This window comes from Pleurodeles waltl, chromosome 3_1 (assembly GCF_031143425.1).
Source record: "Pleurodeles waltl isolate 20211129_DDA chromosome 3_1, aPleWal1.hap1.20221129, whole genome shotgun sequence".
In the NCBI taxonomy this organism is placed as follows: Eukaryota; Metazoa; Chordata; class Amphibia; order Caudata; family Salamandridae; genus Pleurodeles; species Pleurodeles waltl.
In genome coordinates this window covers 317,222,614-317,242,648 of record NC_090440.1, presented here as the reverse complement: position 1 = coordinate 317,242,648, position 20,035 = coordinate 317,222,614, and the positions used below count along the sequence as shown (strand labels likewise).

At 46.9% G+C, this 20,035-nt stretch overlaps 1 protein-coding gene across 3 annotated transcripts in view; it reads left to right on the top strand.

Moving 5' to 3' along the window:
• MAPK6 (mitogen-activated protein kinase 6) overlaps window positions 1-20,035 on the top strand; it is an 80,859-nt gene that overhangs the window by 57,603 nt on the left and 3,221 nt on the right. For all 3 annotated transcript variants that reach the window (XM_069222463.1, XM_069222466.1, XM_069222465.1), the window contains one exon: window positions 6,703-6,904. In XM_069222463.1, coding sequence (XP_069078564.1) covers window positions 6,703-6,904 — 202 coding nt within the window. The remainder of the gene's footprint in view (window positions 1-6,702; window positions 6,905-20,035) is intronic.

The window sequence follows — 20,035 nt, the reverse complement described above, 5'->3', positions numbered from 1 at the left end:
ATTGGGGCAGGGTGGGCTGGACTGGATTGGGCTGGGCTGTATTGGGGCAGGGTAGACTGGACTGGATTGGGCTGGGCTGTATTGGGGCAGGGTAGACTGGACTGGATTGGGGGCATGGTAGGCTGGGCTGGGCTGGATTGGGGGCAGGGTAGACTGGGCTGGATTGGGGGCAGGGTAGACTGGGCTGGGCTGGATTGGGGGCAGGGTAGACTGGGCTGGGCTGGATTGGGGGCAGGGTAGACTGGGCTGGGCTGGATTGGGGGCAGGGTAGACTGGGCTGGGCTGGATTGGGGGCAGGGTAGACTGGGCTGGGCTGGATTGGGGGCAGGGTAGACTGGGCTGGGCTGGGCTGGATTGGGGGCAGGGTAGACTGGGCTGGGCTGGGCTGGATTGGGGGCAGGGTAGACTGGGCTGGGCTGGGCTGGATTGGGGGCAGGGTAGACTGGGCTGGGCTGGATTGGGGGCAGGGTAGACTGGGCTGGGCTGGATTGGGGGCAGGGTAGACTGGGCTGGGCTGGATTGGGGGCAGGGTAGACTGGGCTGGGCTGGATTGGGGGCAGGGTAGACTGGGCTGGGCTGGATTGGGGGCAGGGTAGACTGGGCTGGGCTGGATTGGGGGCAGGGTAGACTGGGCTGGGCTGGATTGGGGGCAGGGTAGACTAGACTAGACTAGACTGGATTGGGCTGGGCTGGATTGGGGGCAGGGTAGACTAGACTAGACTAGACTAGACTAGACTAGACTGGATTGGGCTGGGCTGGATTGGGGGCAGGGTAGACTAGACTAGACTAGACTAGACTGGATTGGGCTGGGCTGGATTGGGGGCAGGGTAGACTAGACTAGACTAGACTAGACTAGACTGGATTGGGCTGGGCTGGATTGGGGGCAGGGTAGACTAGACTAGACTAGACTGGATTGGGCTGGGCTGGATTGGGGCAGGGTAGACTGGACTGGATTGGGCTGGATTGGGGCAGGGTAGACTGGGCTGGGCTGTATTGGGGCAGGGTAGACTGGGCTGGGATGGATTGGGGCAGGGTAGACTGGGCTGGGCTGGATTGGGGCAGGGTAGACTGGGCTGGGCTGGATTGGGGCAGGGTAGACTGGACTGGATTGGGGCAGGGTAGACTGGACTGGACTGGATTGGGCTGGGCTGGATTGGGGCAGGGTAGACTGGACTGGATTGGGCTGGGCTGGATTGGGGCAGGGTAGACTGGACTGGATTTGTCTGGGCTGGATTGGGGCAGGGTAGACTGGACTGGATTGGGCTGGGCTGGATTGGGGCAGGGTAGACTGGACTGGACTGGATTGGGCTGGGCTGGATTGGGGCAGGGTGGACTGGACTGGACTGGATTGGGCTGGGCTGTATTAGGGCAGGGTAGACTGGACTGGGCTGGGCTGGATTGGGGCAGGGTAGACTGGGCTGGATTGGGGCAGGGTAGACTGGGCTGGGCTGTATTGGGGCAGGGTAGACTGGGCTGGATTGGGCTGGGCTGTATTGGGGCAGGGTAGACTGGACTGGATTGGGCTGGGCTGGATTGGGGCAGGGTAGACTGGACTGGATTGGGCTGGGCTGGATTGGGGCAGGGTAGACTGGACTGGATTGGGCTGGTTTGGGGCAGGGTAGACTGGATTGGGCTGGGCTGGATTGGGGCAGGGTAGACTGGACTGGATTGGGCTGGGCTGGATTGGGGCAGGGTAGACTGGACTGGATTGGGCTGGGCTGGATTGGGGCAGGGTGGACTGGATTGGGCTGGGCTGGATTGGGGCAGGGTAGACTGGACTGGATTGGGCTGGATTGGGGCAGGGTAGACTGGACTGGATTGGGCTGGGCTGGATTGGGGCAGGGTAGACTGGACTGGATTGGGCTGGGCTGGATTGGGGCAGGGTAGACTGGACTGGATTGGGCTGGGCTGGATTGGGGCAGGGAAGACTGGACTGGATTGGGCTGGGCTGGATTGGGGCAGGGTGGACTGGACTGGATTGGGCTGGGCTGGATTGGGGCAGGGTAGACTGGACTGGGCTGGGCTGGATTGGGGCAGGGTGGACTGGACTGGATTGGATTGGGCTGGGCTGGATTGGGGCAGAGTAGACTGGACTGGATTGGGGCAGGGTAGACTGGACTGGATTGGGCTGGGCTGGATTGGGGCAGGGTGGACTGGACTGGGCTGGGCTGGATTGGGGCAGGGTAGACTGGACTGGATTGGGCTGGGCTGGATTGGGGCAGGGTAGACTGGACTGGATTGGGGCAGGGTAGACTGGATTGGGGCAGGGTAGACTGGATTGGGGCAGGGTAGACTGGACTGGATTGGGGCAGGGTAGACTGGACTGGATTGGGGCAGGGTAGACTGGACTGGATTGGGGCAGGGTAGACTGGACTGGATTGGGGCAGGGTAGACTGGACTGGATTGGGGCAGGGTAGACTAGACTGGACTGGATTGGGGCAGGGTAGACTGGATTGGGGCAGGGTAGACTGGATTGGGCTGGGCTGGGCTGGATTGGGGGCAGGGTAGACTGGGCTGGGCTGGATTGGGGGCAGGGTAGACTGGGCTGGGCTGGATTGGGGCAGGGTAGACCGGATTGGGCTGGGCTGGATTGGGGCAGGGTAGACTGGATTGGGCTGGATTGGGGCAGGGTAGACTGGATAGGGTGGGGTAGACCAGATTGGGGTGGACTGGATTGGGATGAGGTGGACTGACGGGATGGGATTGGGGTGGAGTGGGGTGGGGTGGATTGGGATGGGGTGGGATGGATTGGCGTGGCGTGGCGTGGGGTGGACTGGATTGGGAAAGGGTGGGATGGGGTGGACAGGATTGAGATAGGTAGATGGATAGATTGATTGGGGTGGACTGGAATTGGAGGATTGGATTGGAAATGGATTGAGGTGGGTGGACTGGACTGGATTTTATTGGGTTTGGGTAGTTTTTAATTGGGATGGGGTGGGATGGATTGGGGTGGATTGGAATGGATTGGACTGGCGTGGGTTGGACTGGATTAGGATAGATGGATTGATGGGGTGGACTGGATTAGGATGGGTTGGGTGGACTGTTTAGGATGGGTTGGGTGGACTGTTTAGGATGGGTTGGGTGGATTGTACTGCAGTGGCTGAGTTGGATTTGAGGTGGTGTGTTGGATGTGGGTGGAATGGATTGGAGTAGGTGGATTGGATTGGCGTGGGATAGTTTGGATAGGATTGAAGTAGGGTGGTTTGGCGAGGGGTGGGACTGAAGTGGGATGGATTGGAGTGGATTGAAATGAAGTGGATACCTTTGAGGCGAGGTGGGTTGGACTGGGGGTGAGGTGTATTGGAGTGGGCTGTGGGGAATTGGACTGGGGGATTGAAGTGGGGTAGGTTGGATTTGAGTGGGATGGGTTGGATAGAATTGGTTTGAAGTGGGGTGGATTTAATTGGTGGTGAGTAGGTTAATTGGAGAGGGGTGGCTTGGAGTGGTCTGGGGTAGATTAAGTTGGGGTGGATTAATGTGGACAGGATTGGACGGGGTGGTGTGGATTCAAGTAGATTGTTTTGGAATGGATTGGGTTGGGTTGGGTTGGGTGGGATGAGTTGGAGTGAGGTGGATTGGATTGGGTTTGATGGATTGGAGTGGATTGGATATGTGTGGGGTGATTTGGCATGGAGTGAGGTAGATTGGATCCGGGTGAGGTGGATTTGAGTGGTGGGGAAGATTGTTTTTGGATTGGAGTGGGGCAGGTTGTTTTGTATGAAAATGGGTAAGATTATGTTGGTTCGGAGTAAGGGCAGATTGTTTTGGATTGGTGTGGGACAGATTGTATTAGGGTTGATTTTGAGTGGGGTGGATTAGGATGGATGGATTGGGATGGAGTGGGGCGGAGTGGGGTGGAGTGGGGCAGATTGGGATGGAGTGGGGCAGATTGGGATGGAGTGGGGCAGATTGGGATGGAGTGGGGCAGATTGGGATGGAGTGGGGCAGATTGGGATGGAGTGGGGCAGATTGGGATGGAGTGGGGCAGATTGGGATGGAGTGGGGCAGATTGGGATGGAGTGGAGCTCAGTAGCAGGTTGGAGTGCAGCTGATTGTTTTGGATTGGAGCTCAGCAGCATGTTGGAGCGGGGGAATGGTTTTGGATTGGAGTGGGGAGAACTGGAGTGGGGCAAATTGTTTTAGATTGGAGCAGGGAGAACTGGAGTGGGACGGATGAGATATGGTGGGTTGGAAGAAATTAGGAGGGTTTGGTACGATTGGATTAAGTGAGTAGTTTGGAGTGGGGTGGATTGCAATGGGACGGGTGGAGTGGATTGGAATGTACTGCATGGGTATGTGATACAGCATCATTTCATAAATTACACATAATAAACAGTGCCACTTTGCAATACAATAGTCCCCCTTTGAAAACAGCGCCGACAATTAAAAACTAAAGAAAACATGAGTGCAAAGTGAGAAAAGACGACTTGGCAAAATAAAAGAAAGCTAGCTATAAAAAAAATAAAACTTTGCAATTTAGTTAGTCCTGCTGGGCACTTTTTGCTAGTCACAAGCCTTCTGTTTGCAGGGCACTAGAAGTTTAAAACGATGTACCTCCATTATGTCAGGAGCAGCAGATGGGTACTGAATACATTGAATCAATCAATGCTTGGTCCCTGCTCTACACAGAGAAATGGAAATGATGCTTGGACTGCATTGACAAATTACAAGGATGTAAAGAACGATTACCTAGCAAGTCAACAAATGGTAAGGGACAGGTGGGCTCCAAGTCCTTTACTGTACACAGCGGAGTCTCTCAAGTGAGATGCATATGCTAGCACATGCACTTGCAGACTCGACCCTAAAAACAGCTGCCAACTATCTAAGGTCTTCTCGTAAGCAATCTTTATTGAAATACCACCACAATGGGTTTTGGCAGAACCGCAGTCTTGGACACACAATATACAGACAGACAGATATCACATGGTACAGAACTTTAGTTACACCTAAGTAATTTAATATTTGTTCACATGATTTTTTGGCTAGGTCCCAAGAGGCCAGCTTTTTGGGAGGGAGCTGAAACATTGAAAAGGAACTGGCAATGAAGAAAATTTATGGAACAAAAAAGTGAAGTTATTTTTATTGCTGGAAATAATCTTGTTGAATAAATTGACTGTTTTGATTATGGAAATTCCTTCATAATTTGTATTTTAAAGTGTTGTTACAAGCCATCTATAAAACTGTAAGACAAGGATTTCTCAGTCTTTGAATCTGGACTTGAAACGTGGGCTATATCTAGATCCCTGATACTCAAAGTACGTCCCGAGTTAAATAATATAACTAGGGTGTCCTGCACCCCTTAACTTAAGGAACACTTTAATTTTTTTTAAGACATCTTGCAACAGAAGGGTAAAAATATGATAAGTCTCTTCAGAATTGAAAAAGTATATTTTATTAACTTGCAGCACAGTTTCACCTTAGTAAATCAGATTATATCAGTACATGGAAAATTGAGAAGTTTTTTTTTAATTTTATATTTTTTTTAAGTGATTTGTTTAAACATTAATCTAGAAATATTAATTCTTCCCCCACCCTGGAAACAATGCCAATAGTGAACTAAGAGGCAAGTCAGTGGTTATGTGGCCCTTTAAGTGGCCTGGTTTTGTGTTATAAATGAACAACAATATTGTTTATGTAATCAGACACAGGAGAAAGTTTCAGAACAAAATACTGTGGCACTCCTGAAAGCAGTCCGAGTAGTTTAATCCAAAGTGAAAAGAAAAGTCCGGAGTTCAAAAAAAGTTGTTTTCACAAATGTTTAGACTTTAATTCCTTGTGTCAATAAAATATTCCAACATTGATCCTGAATCTGAATTATCCAGAATACAGCCAACACGTGTTTCGTCCAAGGGACTTTTTCAAGGCTGCAAGAATAGAAATCAGATTTTTCTTATAGTGATGCATCAGAGAACAGAACTAGCAAAAAACATTGAGATACTCTCTTTGAACATAAAAAGACAGTTTGTTGAAGGCTATGAAAGAGAGTAGTAAAGAAAGAGAATAGAAATGATGAAAGCCAGGGACAGAAAGAAAAGAATCCATATTGCTTCCATAACCGGAGAAGATGTTGGTTCCCAAAGAAAAAAAGAGACTAAAGGATGAAGCTCCAGATGTATAAATGAACAGAATGGTAGGTAACTTCGTATTTGGTAAAAAAAAAAAGAAAAAAACATGCAGGAGAGTTTTGTACACCACTCATCCTGAAGTCCTGTACTTCTAGTCCTTTTATATGTGAGGATGGAGGGAAAGTGGAATGAAAAATTGCCTTGGATCAAACAGTTTGGTAAAGTGGGAAAGCTGAGATTAATGACTAGTTTTATGGTTTCACTTTGTGCACTTCAGCCACTAGATGTTCATGCTTTACTCCCATAAACCCACCTTACTTCCAACACACCCCTAACAACCCCCAACCAGAACTGCTGCCCTTCTCGCTTCAATGCGGCTATCGGTCACATTGCAGACCAAAATGTTGGCCCCCGGGAAAATCTTTGCGAGAACTCATGATCTAGATCATAATTGTTGTGCACCTTGCCTAATAAAGTACTTTAAGTGTATATGTGCAAACTTGTTTACTATCACAGGCATATACTTTTTACGGAACAGGTTGAGGACTTTAGAGTTCTCTTAGTACTATATTTGAATACCAGTATTGACGTGTGTTTTTTCTAAGTACCAGTCATTAACTTTGATTTCTACTTTCAGCTCTCGATTTCCTGGAACAGATTTTGACATTTAGTCCGATGGACAGATTAACAGCAGAGGAAGCCTTGTCACATCCATATATGAGTATTTATTCCTTTCCTTTGGATGAGCCCATTGCCAACCATCCCTTTCACATTGAAGATGAGGTGGATGATATTTTGCTCATGGATGAAAGTCACAGCCATGTCTACAACTGGGAAAGGTAAGCATACACACCTTAAAAATTTGTATCTTGGTAAATTAGCATTCAAAATATTTTTGAAAGTATATGGGGATGTCATACATGTGTATGTTGAGTTAGTTATTTGGAAGTCTGTGGTTGCTTTGAAAGCTTAATAACATGAATTCTTAAAAACATTCAGGTATTTTGAGTTTTGTGTTTGAGAAATATTTTTGAATTGGATAAAAAATGTGAAGACTGTATACAGGCCAAGAAAATCCTGACTTGCACACCTCTTGTTCCTATTAAACTTAAAGTACTAGTAACGTATTCCATCCTCTGTAGGGATTGAGTACCGGCAAATAAGTGCTAGAAACCATGCAACCGACACGTCATCGAAACTAAGAGCACCCCACCCCCCCATCATCATGGAATATTCTTAAAAATAGGTTGTCTCAACATGCAGTATCTCGGATCACATTTTTTAAATTTGCAACCAATTTCAATTGCAAAACACACCTTAAGGAATCGTTCTTTGTAAGAATGCCTTAAACTCACCCCTTCCAAATAGCGATTTGTTATGTGATTCTAAACCTATTTTGTGATTTAGCAAAGTGTTACTGAATCGTAAAATGGGCTTAGTACATAAAAAAGCCATCTTACGATTGCAACACCTGAGATTTTGCAAAGTGAACACTTCAAAATGGTTTTGTACATCAGACTCAAAGTGGTGTTCTTAGTATTATGGCCTGAGCAAAAGAGGAAGAAAGACTAGATTAGGATTGGCATCTGGAGTGATGCAGGTTCTTTCCTTAAAGTGGACCTATGATGCTCAGCTTTTAGACTAAACCTGGATAAATTATCCTAGGTCTAGCAGACTGAGCCACATGCTCAAAATGAAACCAATCCCAGGACTTTTAATGGCAGAGTACTGTGGGTGAAAAATTACATCACCATTTAGATCTAAGAAGCAATTGTAGTGCATGGCTCGGTCTGCAGAATTGATAAGTCATTAGTGTTTTCATTTTGTATCCATATCGCTAGCCAGCTCAACCTCCTCACTTGTTACCAGAGGAAAGGAGTGAAGTATTCCCCTCTCAAAATTTCCCTTAAAGGATCCATAGTGTGGTAGCATAGAGGGTCTTTTCTGTAGGTTCTTGTGCTTCTTTGCAGGCTTCCTGCCGCTAATGTTAACAGTAAGTGATGCAAACCGTGATGCACTGGCAAACATTTTATCCCCAGCGTCTGACAGAAGGTATGAGAAGCCTGTTAAGGCGCTAGGTACACTTATGGAGTGTGCAGACCTGATGATAACTAGTGCAATCTGCAGATAGGCTTGCCTAGCAGTGGCCATGCTGGCCATGATGATCTGTAAGGAGGCTTGCACTTTTGTTTAAAAAAAAAAAAGTGTACACACTTTTGAAAAGTTTAACAATGTGAGCCTAAGTATAATGCTCCCAGAATGCTCTTTGATTAGATGTAAATGTTTGCAGAAGCTTGTAAGCAAGAGTGATCGTTCTTTCCTACTATGATTTTAGGTGCTATTTCTTTGAAGCGTCATTTAGTAAAATGTGTTGATGCATTCAAGTATTTCCCAAAAATATTCCTAATAGAAAATCAGTGTAACCATTTCAACAAGATTATGGGAAACATGAAAATAAACAAGCATTGTCAAAGCCAACTGCTCCAACATTTTTTGTGAGTCTTTTGGTTTCGCCAATCCCGGTCTTGTATTGACATGGCTTTTGTAACACTTTATTTTTGTGGGAGCTGCCAGGCCCTCTCCATTGTAACAAACACTGGGGTGGAAAAGGGAAAAAAAAGGCTTTGGTTTCAAAAAGCACACAGCCCCCAGTGGTGTAACTAAGGCCCCACATCCACCCCCAAGAGGGGCCCCTCAGCACAGCACCTGCCCTGAGTGAGTCTGGAGGGGTGGGGGCCTCTTTGTTCTTTGTAGAAGGGGGAGGTCATTCAGTTTCATTATGCCACTGATTGCCGCATTGGCTCCTGGCACTGAACCAAACAACTTTGTGTGTCAATATGCTCCTTGTGGAAAAGCAGAATGAAATCACTCCCAGTAAAACCAACCAATAGAGAGAAATACGTTTATTAAAAATAAAATGTCTTTAACTGCAGACCTAATTAGGGACCCGATTCTTGAAGAAAGTCACAAAAGTGCACCCATGGTATATGTCTTTGATTAGAGGCTTTCGTGAATTCACAAGAACTTACAGAAGTAGACAAGGAAATCGTACTCCTAGAAAATATTTGTGAACTGTATTTTAGCACAAGCAGATACACATATGTAGATTTGCTCATGGGAAAATCTATTGATCACTTTCCCTCCAACCACTTTTTTTCCCAAACCTGGAAGAACTTATACTTCTGCCCTTGTCGGGAGTAAATTTCCAACTTTTTCATTATGGCAAAATATTAGAGAAGAGCTGGTGAAAATCCCTAGAACGTGCAAGTTAGTAGGTTTGCAGATTCATAGGCACTCCAGCCCTGGAACTGTTGGTTACTGCTTCTTCCAGCCCTAGTATTTAGATCTGCAGAAAGATGGCAAAATAAGGAAGTAATTGCAAGTATTCAAGCCCTACTGTAGTAGTAGCCCTGACATAATTTGGGAGGTTATTATTAGAGCTCATACACAATGAGATTGCTGTCGTAATTTGTCTGCGTGCTACATGACACCAAAGGGGTAAGCATATTTTTGTTTACCGGGCGAGTAGATTTAAGAAGCAACCAGTCCCATGGACAAGTAGACATTTTATTAAATTCCACACCCCTGAACGTGGCACTGATCCTCTATATGCTGTGCGTAGGGGAATCTCAAAAAGCATAATGCTTTGTTCTGTTAGTCATTCCTTTGAAAGAAGGGGCAGGCTAGCCTCAATAATATAAACAGCATGAGGAAGACCTCAGGGAGTCACAAAATAAAGCCCCAGGGACAAACCCTTGTGTTGGTTATACCTCAACCAGCCTGGACAACTATGATTTGAATGGATATTACTAATCGCAGATTCCTCTCTGTTTATTATAGCCACAAACCCCAGGCTGACTTTGAGTGATTTTTCAGCATAGCCCTGCGCTCCCCCTTTTTTTTCTTGTTAGTTGACAAGCTTTTTTTTTGTTAATTTCCAGGGTGTAAGGGAAATGTAACTCCATAAGAATACATGCTTTTAAGCCTTGCAAGTACTGTCACAAGCAAATGACTGTTAAAGGGCCCTGCGGGGTACACCTCTACCTACAATGGGGCCACGACTCCAGGTTGTGCGGGTAGTGTGGCCTGATGAATCCAAAGACGATACGGTACCACAAAGCCAAGCTGTACGTCACCAAATATTGTCGTGAAAAGGCTGCTTTCTCAAAGTCTAGGACTCCACCAGTCCCACTCTTGGGGTCAGTCCTGCAACCGATCTTTGTTGCACTCCCATGTATTTGGATAAGTTTAAGTCAAAGCAAAAGCACAAGAAGTCCAAGCAGGCTTATTTCCAGCCTCGCCACTGTCTGGCCACCGAAGACCAGCTTGTCACCACCCTTTTCCGAAACACGACACAGACACAGCAGCCTGCATCTCATGCAATGGATCAACGACTGTGCCAACACTCTCAACCCGATCAAGAAACCTTCAAACAGACGCACCGACAGAAAGGTCTTCTGGTTCACCGCCGACCTCCAAGAATCCAAGCGAACATGCCAAACACTCGAGAAAAAGTGGCGCCAAGAACAGACACCGGTCATCCACACAGCCTTCAGGAATGCCATCCGCAGAGACCACCAACTCATCCGCACCCCCAAAAGAACCACCTTCAAAGAACGCATCGACAACAACGCACACAGCTATAAGGCGCTCTTCAACATTGTGAAGGGTCTCTCCAACCCCGGCTCCACCATCAACGACATCCCGACGTCACAAGACCTTTGCGACTCCCTAGCCTCCTTCTTCTACCGCAACATCCATGACTTCTTCATTACCCAGACCATCATCACCTCTTTCCCTCCCCCACACTTCTCCCCCCTCCACGCCAACCTCCGACACCACAGACTCACCGCCCACCAGCCACACCGCTGACCAGCCACACCAGCCTCCTGCTCTCCTGGACCCACGTCAACGACTATGACACCATCAAAATCATGAACACCATTCACTCCAGCTCACCATCCGACCCCTGCCCTCACCACATCTTCAACAAAGCGAGCTCCGTCATCGTACCCCAGCTCCGGAATATCATCAACAGTTCCTTTGAGACCGCCACCTTCCGGAGAGCTGGAAACACGCCGAGATTAAGGCCTTCAGGAAACCCAAGGCAGATCCAAGGACCTCAAGAACTTCTGTCCCATCTCCCTGCTCCCCTTCCTAGCTAAAGTCATCGAAAATTGTCAACAAACTGACCAACTTTCTGGTGGAGAACAACACTCTGGACTCGTCCCAATCCGGATTCAACCACAGCACTGAACCTGCCCTCGTCACCGCCACCCACGACATCTGGACCCTACTTTACAAAGGCAAAACCGAGACCCTCGTCCTCCTGGACCTCTCGGCCACCTTCGACACCATCTGCCACCACACCCTACGCACACGCCTCAACGACGCAGGGATCCGCTACAGAGCCCTGGACTAGATGACCTCCTTCCTAACCGGCAGAACCCGTAGAGTCTGCCTCCCTCCATTCCACTCTGAAGCCATCAAGATCATCTGCAGCGTACCCCAGGGGTCCTCCCTCAGCACAACACTCTTTTTAACGTTTACATGGCTCTGCTCGCAAACATCGTCCGATCTCACAACATCAACATAGTCTCATACGCCGAAGAAACCCAGCTGATCCTCTCCCTCTCCAAGGACCCCGCCACCGCCAAAACCAACCTCCACGAAGGAATGAAGGCCATCACCGAATGGATGAAGAACACTGCCTGAAACTGAATTCTGACAAAACTGAGGTCCTCACCCTTTGCTCCACCCCTTGGGGCGACTCCTGGTGGCCTGCCACACTGGGAACAGCACAGACACCCACCAACCACACACAACCTGGTATTCATCTTGGACTCATTGCTATCAGTGACCCAGCAAGTCAACACCGTCTCTTCCTCCTGCTTCAACACCCTCAGCATGCTTCAGAAGATCTACATATGGATCCCCACCAGAACCAGAAGGACGGTCGCCCAAGCCTTCGTAAGCAGCAGACTGGACTACGCAACACCCTCTACGCAGGAAGCACGGCCAAGCTCCAGAAAAGAGTGCAACGCATACAGCACACCTCATCTTGGACATCCCCTACCACAGCCACGTTACAGCCCACCTGAGAGACCTGCACTGGCTCCCCATCAACAAGAGAATTACATTAAAACTCCTCACCCACGCTCACAAAGCTCTACACAACACCGAACCAGAATACCTCAACAGAAGTCTCTCCTTCTACACCCCCACCCGACAGCTTCGCTCCCCTGACCTTGCACTCGCCACCAGCCCAACCTCCCCCCGTCCCCCACGCACCCCCTCTCCCTCCACAGAAAGACTGCCAGTGGTAGATTGTTCTCCCACCTCGCCGCTAAGACTTGGAACACTCTTCCTATCCACCTGCAACAGGCACAGGACCTACTAAACTGCAGTAAACACCTCAATACATGGCTGTTCGAGAAGTAGCAGCACCCCTCACGGGTGAGTAGTGCGCTTCACAAATGCATTGGTTGACAAGTTGCAAGGAAGTAAAGGTGCTCTGCATGCTTGTTCCTGGCCCCCTACTGACGAACCGATTCTGAAACTGATTCCGATGCACCCAGAATTCCCAGGTCCAACGGTGATTCCAAACCAGATTGCAGTGTTTAAAGAGGGCATGTTTCGCTTCTTCTGCATCTTACCAGTTCCCTGTTAGCCCCATGGATCTGCAAAAACCTCTAACTGGGCTACCAATTGCAGGTCTGCCCTCGGTGTCTGCTACACCTTCTGATCCAAATTTGGGTTCAGCTTGAATGCAGACCAGATTTCAAACCCAATGCCAGTCTCTGCCGCATCAACAGTAGCTCCAACGCTGCGGGCACCAGAGGAGAACGATGAACCTATAGTGCTGTTGGACTCTAAACCAAATCTGTTCTGACCTTGTACGAAGCCGTGCACAAATCCAGTGACTACGAGCACAGCTTCAATTTGTTCTGGCTGATGAGAATATGTATGTCTATACCATTTCAATAGCAGAGACACAGCTAATAGGCAGTGGAGCGTTGTACACAGTCAGCAAACAGCATAAAGCCATCAAGTAAGAGGAGAGGAAGCTGGATTGTAGATGTTTGATGCATTATGAATAAGAAGTATGTCTTTAACTCTTTCCTAAAGTGGAGCAGGATTGGGCCTGACCTGACTGATACAGGGTTAATGTTCAAGGTCCTCTTTGCATAGGTAGAAAAGTCCTGCTGCCTTGTGTTTTTTCTTTTATGCTTCAAGAGATGGTGAGCAGATATGCAAGATAAGCGTGGGTGATAGTCATGATAGCTTTGTAAATGATGCAGCTGGTTTTAAAATGCTGGACGACAAGGAGAGCCAATGAAGTTTAAGATGGGGGTGAAGCGATCTTACTTCATCATATGTGGTGCAGCATTTTTGATGCCTCGAAGAGGTGCTAGTGTGGGTCTGTGAGGCCACGGAGTAGGGCATTACCACCATCCAGATGTAAGAATTCAAGGGCTTGAACAGCAGTTCTGAATTTTTTTTTCTGGAAGAAGCAGTTCGACTTTCTTCAGAAGAGAGAACTGGTACCTTCTGTCTTTGTGTGTTTTGGCAATGTGTTTTTTGAGGGAGAGTTTGACGTCCAGTGACTTGACATTCAGTTAAAATTGAGTTTTGAAAGTTCATGTAGTCGAAACAGATTAGTACTGTATCTTACATATTGTTCTTGGCAGGTGCCCTGTTCATCTGTGATCAAGAGAGCATTGTCTCTGATGTATAAGTTAGCTGTTTCCGTGCTGTAGTGTGATTTGAATCCAGACTGGTCATTGTTCATGTGATGGTTAGCATTGATGTGGTCTTGGAGTTTTACATAGACTGCTTTATTTCAGTGATCTTGCCGATGAATGGTTGGTGAGTGGTGAGCTGGTAGTTGATGAGGTCTTCGGAGTGCAGGTTTCTTTAGAAGTTAGGAGGATTTGGCCGGTCTTGAAGTTTTGGGAAGATGCCATAAGTGAAGGAGGTGTTGATGATGGTCAGTTGGAGCAAGAAAGCATCTCCAGAGGACCTTTTTGAAGGAGGGAAGCTACTAAGACCTCCGCCCTTTAAGAAATGGCTTTGACAGAGTTGAGTAGGTCTTTGAGATGAGGCATTGATGTTGCACCCTAGTTGAATTCTACAGAAAAGGGTGGGTGTAAGAACGGAGCAGACTTTGTGTTCTCAGTGTGCTGTTAGAACTTCTGTATTTTGCATGGAAGAAAAGGTTGATGGCATTGTGCTTTTCCGTGGAGTGAGGAATATGTGGGTCCAGTAGGGGTTGATACAATGCTTGATTGTCTTGAAACTGCATTAAAGTATATAATAAAAAAGTGATGGATGAAATACTGGAATTATTTTCAGCCACTAATAATGACTCAAGGTCACACCCTGGTCCACTGTTATTTTGCACACCGTGCAACTTCAGTTTAAACCCAGCCATGTGAAAAACAGTCTTGACCTTGCTCAAATAGAAACAGCACATCCTGAACTTCCAGGCAAGGTGCTCCCTAAACCAGAGCACAAAGAAAACCAGACCGATTCAGGGGAGTGGAATTTAATAAAATATTTACTTGTCCATGGGACAGGTTGCTGCTTAAATCTACTTGTCCCTGTGATGTCATGTAGCGTGGCAACAAATTACGTCGGCAATCTCATTATGTAAGAGCTCTAATAATAGCCTCTCCGATTATGTCAGGGCTACTACTATAGTAGTGCTTGAATACTTGCAATCTCAATCCCTTCTATAGCAATTTCCTTATTTTGCCACCTTTCCGGAGATCTACTTACTAGGGCTGGAAGAAGCAGTAAGCAATAGTTCCAGGGTTGGAGTGCCTTTCAGTCTGCAAACCTACTAACTTGCATGTTTAAGGGATTTTCACCAGCTATTCTCTAATCTTTTCCCATAATGAGAAAGTTGGAAATTTACTCCTGACAAGGGCAGAAGTAGACGTTCTACCAGGGTGGGGGGAAAAAGTGGTTGGAGGTAAAGTGATCTTGTAAACGCTCCATAGATTTTGCCATGAGCAGATCTACACATGTATATTTGCTTGTGCTAAAATAGAGTTCACAAATATTTTCTAGGAGTATGATTTCCTGGTCTACTTCTGTAAGTTCTTGTGAACTCATGAAAGCCTCTAATTCAAAGACATATACCACGGGTGCACTTTTGCGACTTACTTTAAGAATCGGGTCCCTAATTAGGTCTGGGGTTAAAGACATTTTGTTTTTATTAAACCTATTTCTCTCTATCTGGTGGTTTTACTGTGAGTGATTGCATTCTGCTCTTCCACAAGCAGCATATTGACACACAACGTTGTTTGGTTCAGTGCCAGGAACCACTGTTGCAATCAGTGGGGTAATGAAACTGGATGCCCCCTCCTACAAAGAACAAGGAGGCCCCCACCCTTCCAGACTCACTCAGGGCAGGTGCTGTGTTGAGGGGCCCTTCGGGGGTGGCTGCGGGGCCTTTGTTACACCACTGGTGGCAGTGTGCTTTTTGAGACCAAAACCTTTTTTCCCTTTTTGCTAGTGTTTGTTACATTGGTGAAAGCCTGCCAGCTCCCACAAAAATAAAGCGATACAAAAGCCATGCCATAACAAGGCAGGGATTGGCTAAACCGAAAGACTCACAAAAAATGTTGGAGCAGTTGGCTTTGCCAATGCTTGTTAATTTTCATGTTTCCCATAATCTTGTTGGAAATGGTTACACAGATTTTTCCATTAGGAATATTTTTGGGAATAGTAGCATGCATCAACACATTTTACTAAATGATGCTTCAAAGAAATAGCACCTAAAATCATAGTAGCAAAATGTGTTTTTTTTTTTCCTACTCACATTTTTTTCTGAACATTTTATTTTAAAAGCAAAGAATGATCACTGTTGCTTACAAGCTTCTGCAAACATCTATATCTAACCGGAAAGCATTCTGGGAGCATTATAATTAGCCTCACATTGTTAAACTTTTCAAAAGTGTGTACACTTTAAAAAAAAAAAACTGGAATCACTGTCCAGTAGTGCAGTGTGATCTTAAAATGTATATGTACAGTGCTGGCTCTAATAATGATGGAACAGCATTAACATATGGACACACATTACCTCAACTGCAGACAGTTCCCTTCTTTGTAAACTGGCATCCAAAAGATTTGTGTTGCTGGGGGTTGGGCCTACTTGTCCAAAGGACAAAATAAACATGAAAACGTGTTGCCCTTGACCCCAAACAATATGTCCAGGGCACCGGGCGATAGATATTCCACATGCCTGCAGATTTTACCCTTATTACGTCTCATAATTAAGGAATAGCCTGGTTCCAGTGGCACGGGACCCATGTATGGGCATACCCTTCCCACACAGAGCACTGAAGTATACAAAGAAGTGATGGATGGGTGGAATACTTGAATTAAGCTTAGCCACTAAGCTTAGCCACTGGTAATAACTCTGGTCCCATCCCAGTCCACTTTTATTTTGCACTCCATGCCACCTCAGTTTGGACCCAGCCATATACACATCAGTCTTGACCCTGCTCCAGTAGGAACAGTCAAGCCCAAACTGCCAGGCCGGGTCCCCCCTCAACCGGAACGCAAACACCCCAAGACCGATTTCACCCTTTTTAGGGCTCATCAGTCAGCTATTGCTTGGTTCAAGTAGTACAGTGAGCACAGGGCACAGGCCTTGGCATACCTAACCCACTTTAGGTGTCGCACTGAAGTATACAAAAAAAGTGTTGAGTGGAATGCTTGAAATAATCTAAGCCAGTAGTAATTACTCACGCCGCATCCCAGTCCATCATCCAGCTTGATGTCTGGTACAGCGTTATGCTTCTGTTGGTGGCTTCATTGATGGTATAGTACTGTGTTATGACACTTGTGATGTGCTGTCTGCTTGTTCAGTGGAGGGCCTTCTGTATAAAGAGGTCCTCCGAATTCCTGTTTCTTCCGTTTTTCTTTTCTGTCTGTGTCTGGATAGTTTATTGTCGGCAAGGGATTCAGAATATTAGGATGCTGAAGACTGGCTTGCACTTGTGTGTTGTATTGGGGTGGATGTGCACAAGCTTTCCAAAAAAGTGTTGTTAGTTGTTTAGAAGGATGTTGGCTTTCAATGTGGAGTTGATAAAGTGAGAGATCAGAATTTGTTTGTGTATGGAAAAGTTTTTGAAGGATTTGAAAGTTTGATCTTCTCTTTTGTGTTGACTGTGGTTTGTTACGATTGTTAAGCATACAGTAGAGCTAGGAATGGCAAAGTGGTCAGTCCAGTGCCTCTGCTTAGAACTTGCCCTTGACCAAGCCAGCCTGCATTTGGGTATGATGATGGTGGGGAGAATTTTTCCCTACTGTATGATTATGACAACCTGTACTTGGACCGTCTAGAAGTCAGTCGGTTAAACATGTCTACGGGTTAGACACTGAGCTGGTGTCTCCCTCCTGGTCATTCCCCTGAAGAATCTGCATCCTTTGCCATGGGTATTAGAAGGGCGGCTGAGGTGTTAGACATCCAGCTTCCTTCAGTGAAAGTTAAAGCTAATGTGCTACCGTGGTCTTACAGCCAGGGCAGTCTTCATCAGAGACTCTTCTTTTTAATGAGTGCCCACTGACATCCTTTGCCTGGAGCGCTTTAAAGAGAGTAGAGCATTCTTGGCACTCCTTCAGCCTTTCTAAGCCTTCATGGCCAATCCCCCCTTTCCCCCACCCCTCCCCCCCCTGAGTTTCCCACCTTTCAAGGCATTACAGGGGTTTCAGGTTTAAGCATTGCCAAGGTCCTCCACAGCAACAGCAGACACCCCAGTCCTTTCAAGGCCAAAGTAGGTGATCCAGCAGGCAATATCCAGATAAGCAAAGGCAACAAACGTCATAGTCCCCAGCCCCCTCCCGGCAACTGCCTCAAAGCAGTTTTAGTTTGCTCTTAAAGGCAGACAAGCACCCCGTGGGAGGCAGGATTACTCCTTTTCTCCTCAATTTAAGAAACGCAACTTGTAGACAGTTCAGAAAGGCTATGCCCTGCCCTTTCTTTCTGTACTGCCGCCTATTCAAGCTACATCCGAGCAGCTCTCAGAGAACTGTTTGCTCATTTTGCTGCAGGAAGTCCAGACCCTTTGCCAGAGAAGCCATAGAGAGGGCTGTGGCATGGAAATAGGGACTGGATTCTACTCCTGTTATTTCCTAGTGTCAAAGGACAGAGGACTTTGTCCCATTTTATATCTCCAGCCTTTTAATGTTATTCTGAAGAACATATTGAAGTTGCTCACATTGGCACAGGTTCCCTCTTTCCTGGATCCAGAAGACAAGATGGTGTCATTTAACCTGCCAGGTGTCACCCATACTCCTCTTACTTACCTACCCCCCCCCCCCCTCCAACCCACTACCACTCATCTGAGCCATCCTGGAAATAGTGACTTTTCAACCCTTTCCTTCTGACAGCGTCCAGGGCATTCTGATTCTGATAGTTTAACCTCTGTTTTGGATTGCATGGAGGATGACTGAGACTTTTGGATCTAATAGCCTCTTGCTCCTCGACCATGCCAGGTGGCACATGCAAGCTTTGCAGTGAACCTGAAGTCTCAGTGGATCCAGCACCAAGGGAACTTGTCAGATTCAAACCAAGTGTCAGCGGAGAGTGCAAAATAACCTGCAGTGGTGATTCTTTGGCCTGAGTTAGCCCAACGATAGACCCCTCTCCCTGCCCCCCCCCCCCCTACCGTTTCTGGAAGTTAGTCTGTTGCAGAAGTAGTGCAGGGCATTGATGCCTGGCCTGCGCAACCTGCATCTTCATGCATGGAGATTGAGTTGTGGCAGTTGGCCTCCCAAGATTATATGTTATCCTGGAGGCTAGGCGTCCTTCAACTAAATTCTTTTATGCAGGTCGCAGAGACATGTTTGTGACCTGGTTTAGTGTTCTGTGATATGGACCCATTATAGGGCACATTGTTGGATGTACTATTTTCTATTTTGCCTTTAGCCCAGGAAGGATTTGCAATGGGCATCTTTAAAGGTTATTTGTCAGCCCTACCTCCTTGTGGTTGCCAAACAAACCTTCCCTCTTCAGATCACCTGTAGTGATGTGTTAACTTAAAGGTTTAGTTCGGCTGTTTCCCCCTAAACCTTTTGTTATGCCACAATGGTACCATAACTTGGGACTTACTTTCTGATGTGCTCTACTTTTCAGCCATTTCACAGTTGTTCTCTTTGCTTGCTGATACTAAAGACAATCTTTCTCTTTGCAATAATGTCATCCAGCTTCAGGCTCGGTTTCTTTAGCCCCCTTAGGCCATTCCGTTCAAGCTGATGCTAAGAACCTAGGCAGCCTTTCTTCCTAAGGTTTTAATACTTTTCCACGTCACACAAGTGATTGCTCTTCCCATGCTCTTTGCAGAGGGAGACTTCATCATTTGGACCCCAAAAGAGCCCTCCGCTCTGTACATATCATACCACATGTTGGACAGTCAGGAATAGCTGTGCAGAAGCAGACTATATCAAGATGGATATTTCTGTCTGAGGGTCCTCTATGCGATTCAGACAAGTAGCCTCAGGAGGGGTTGAGGGACCATTCCAAAATAGCTGTACTTCTCCTGGATATCTGTTAGGCTGTGACGTGGGCATCAGTGCACATGTTCACAAAGCACCACTGTTTGAATAGCGAGGTCTGGCAGGGAAGGACATTTTGGCCATTCAATCCTGTAAGATGTTTTGGTATGAGCCATTCCACTGACCTACCACTTTAGAAGGTAGTACTTTCGTATCTATTCACAAGGTGAGGACTCTGCAGTCCAAAGTGTCCATCAAACGAACAAGTTACTGACATTCACATTCACTAACCCTCTTTGTGATCAACAGCTGATTCCTCGCCGCCCTTTCACTCACCTGTTCTGAGGAATGCTCTTTTTCCAATATAAAAAGTTAACAGTTCTAAAGATCTACACAGTGGCGTAATTGATTACTAATTCACTTCACATCCAAAGGTGCAGACTGTGATCAGAACAAAACTA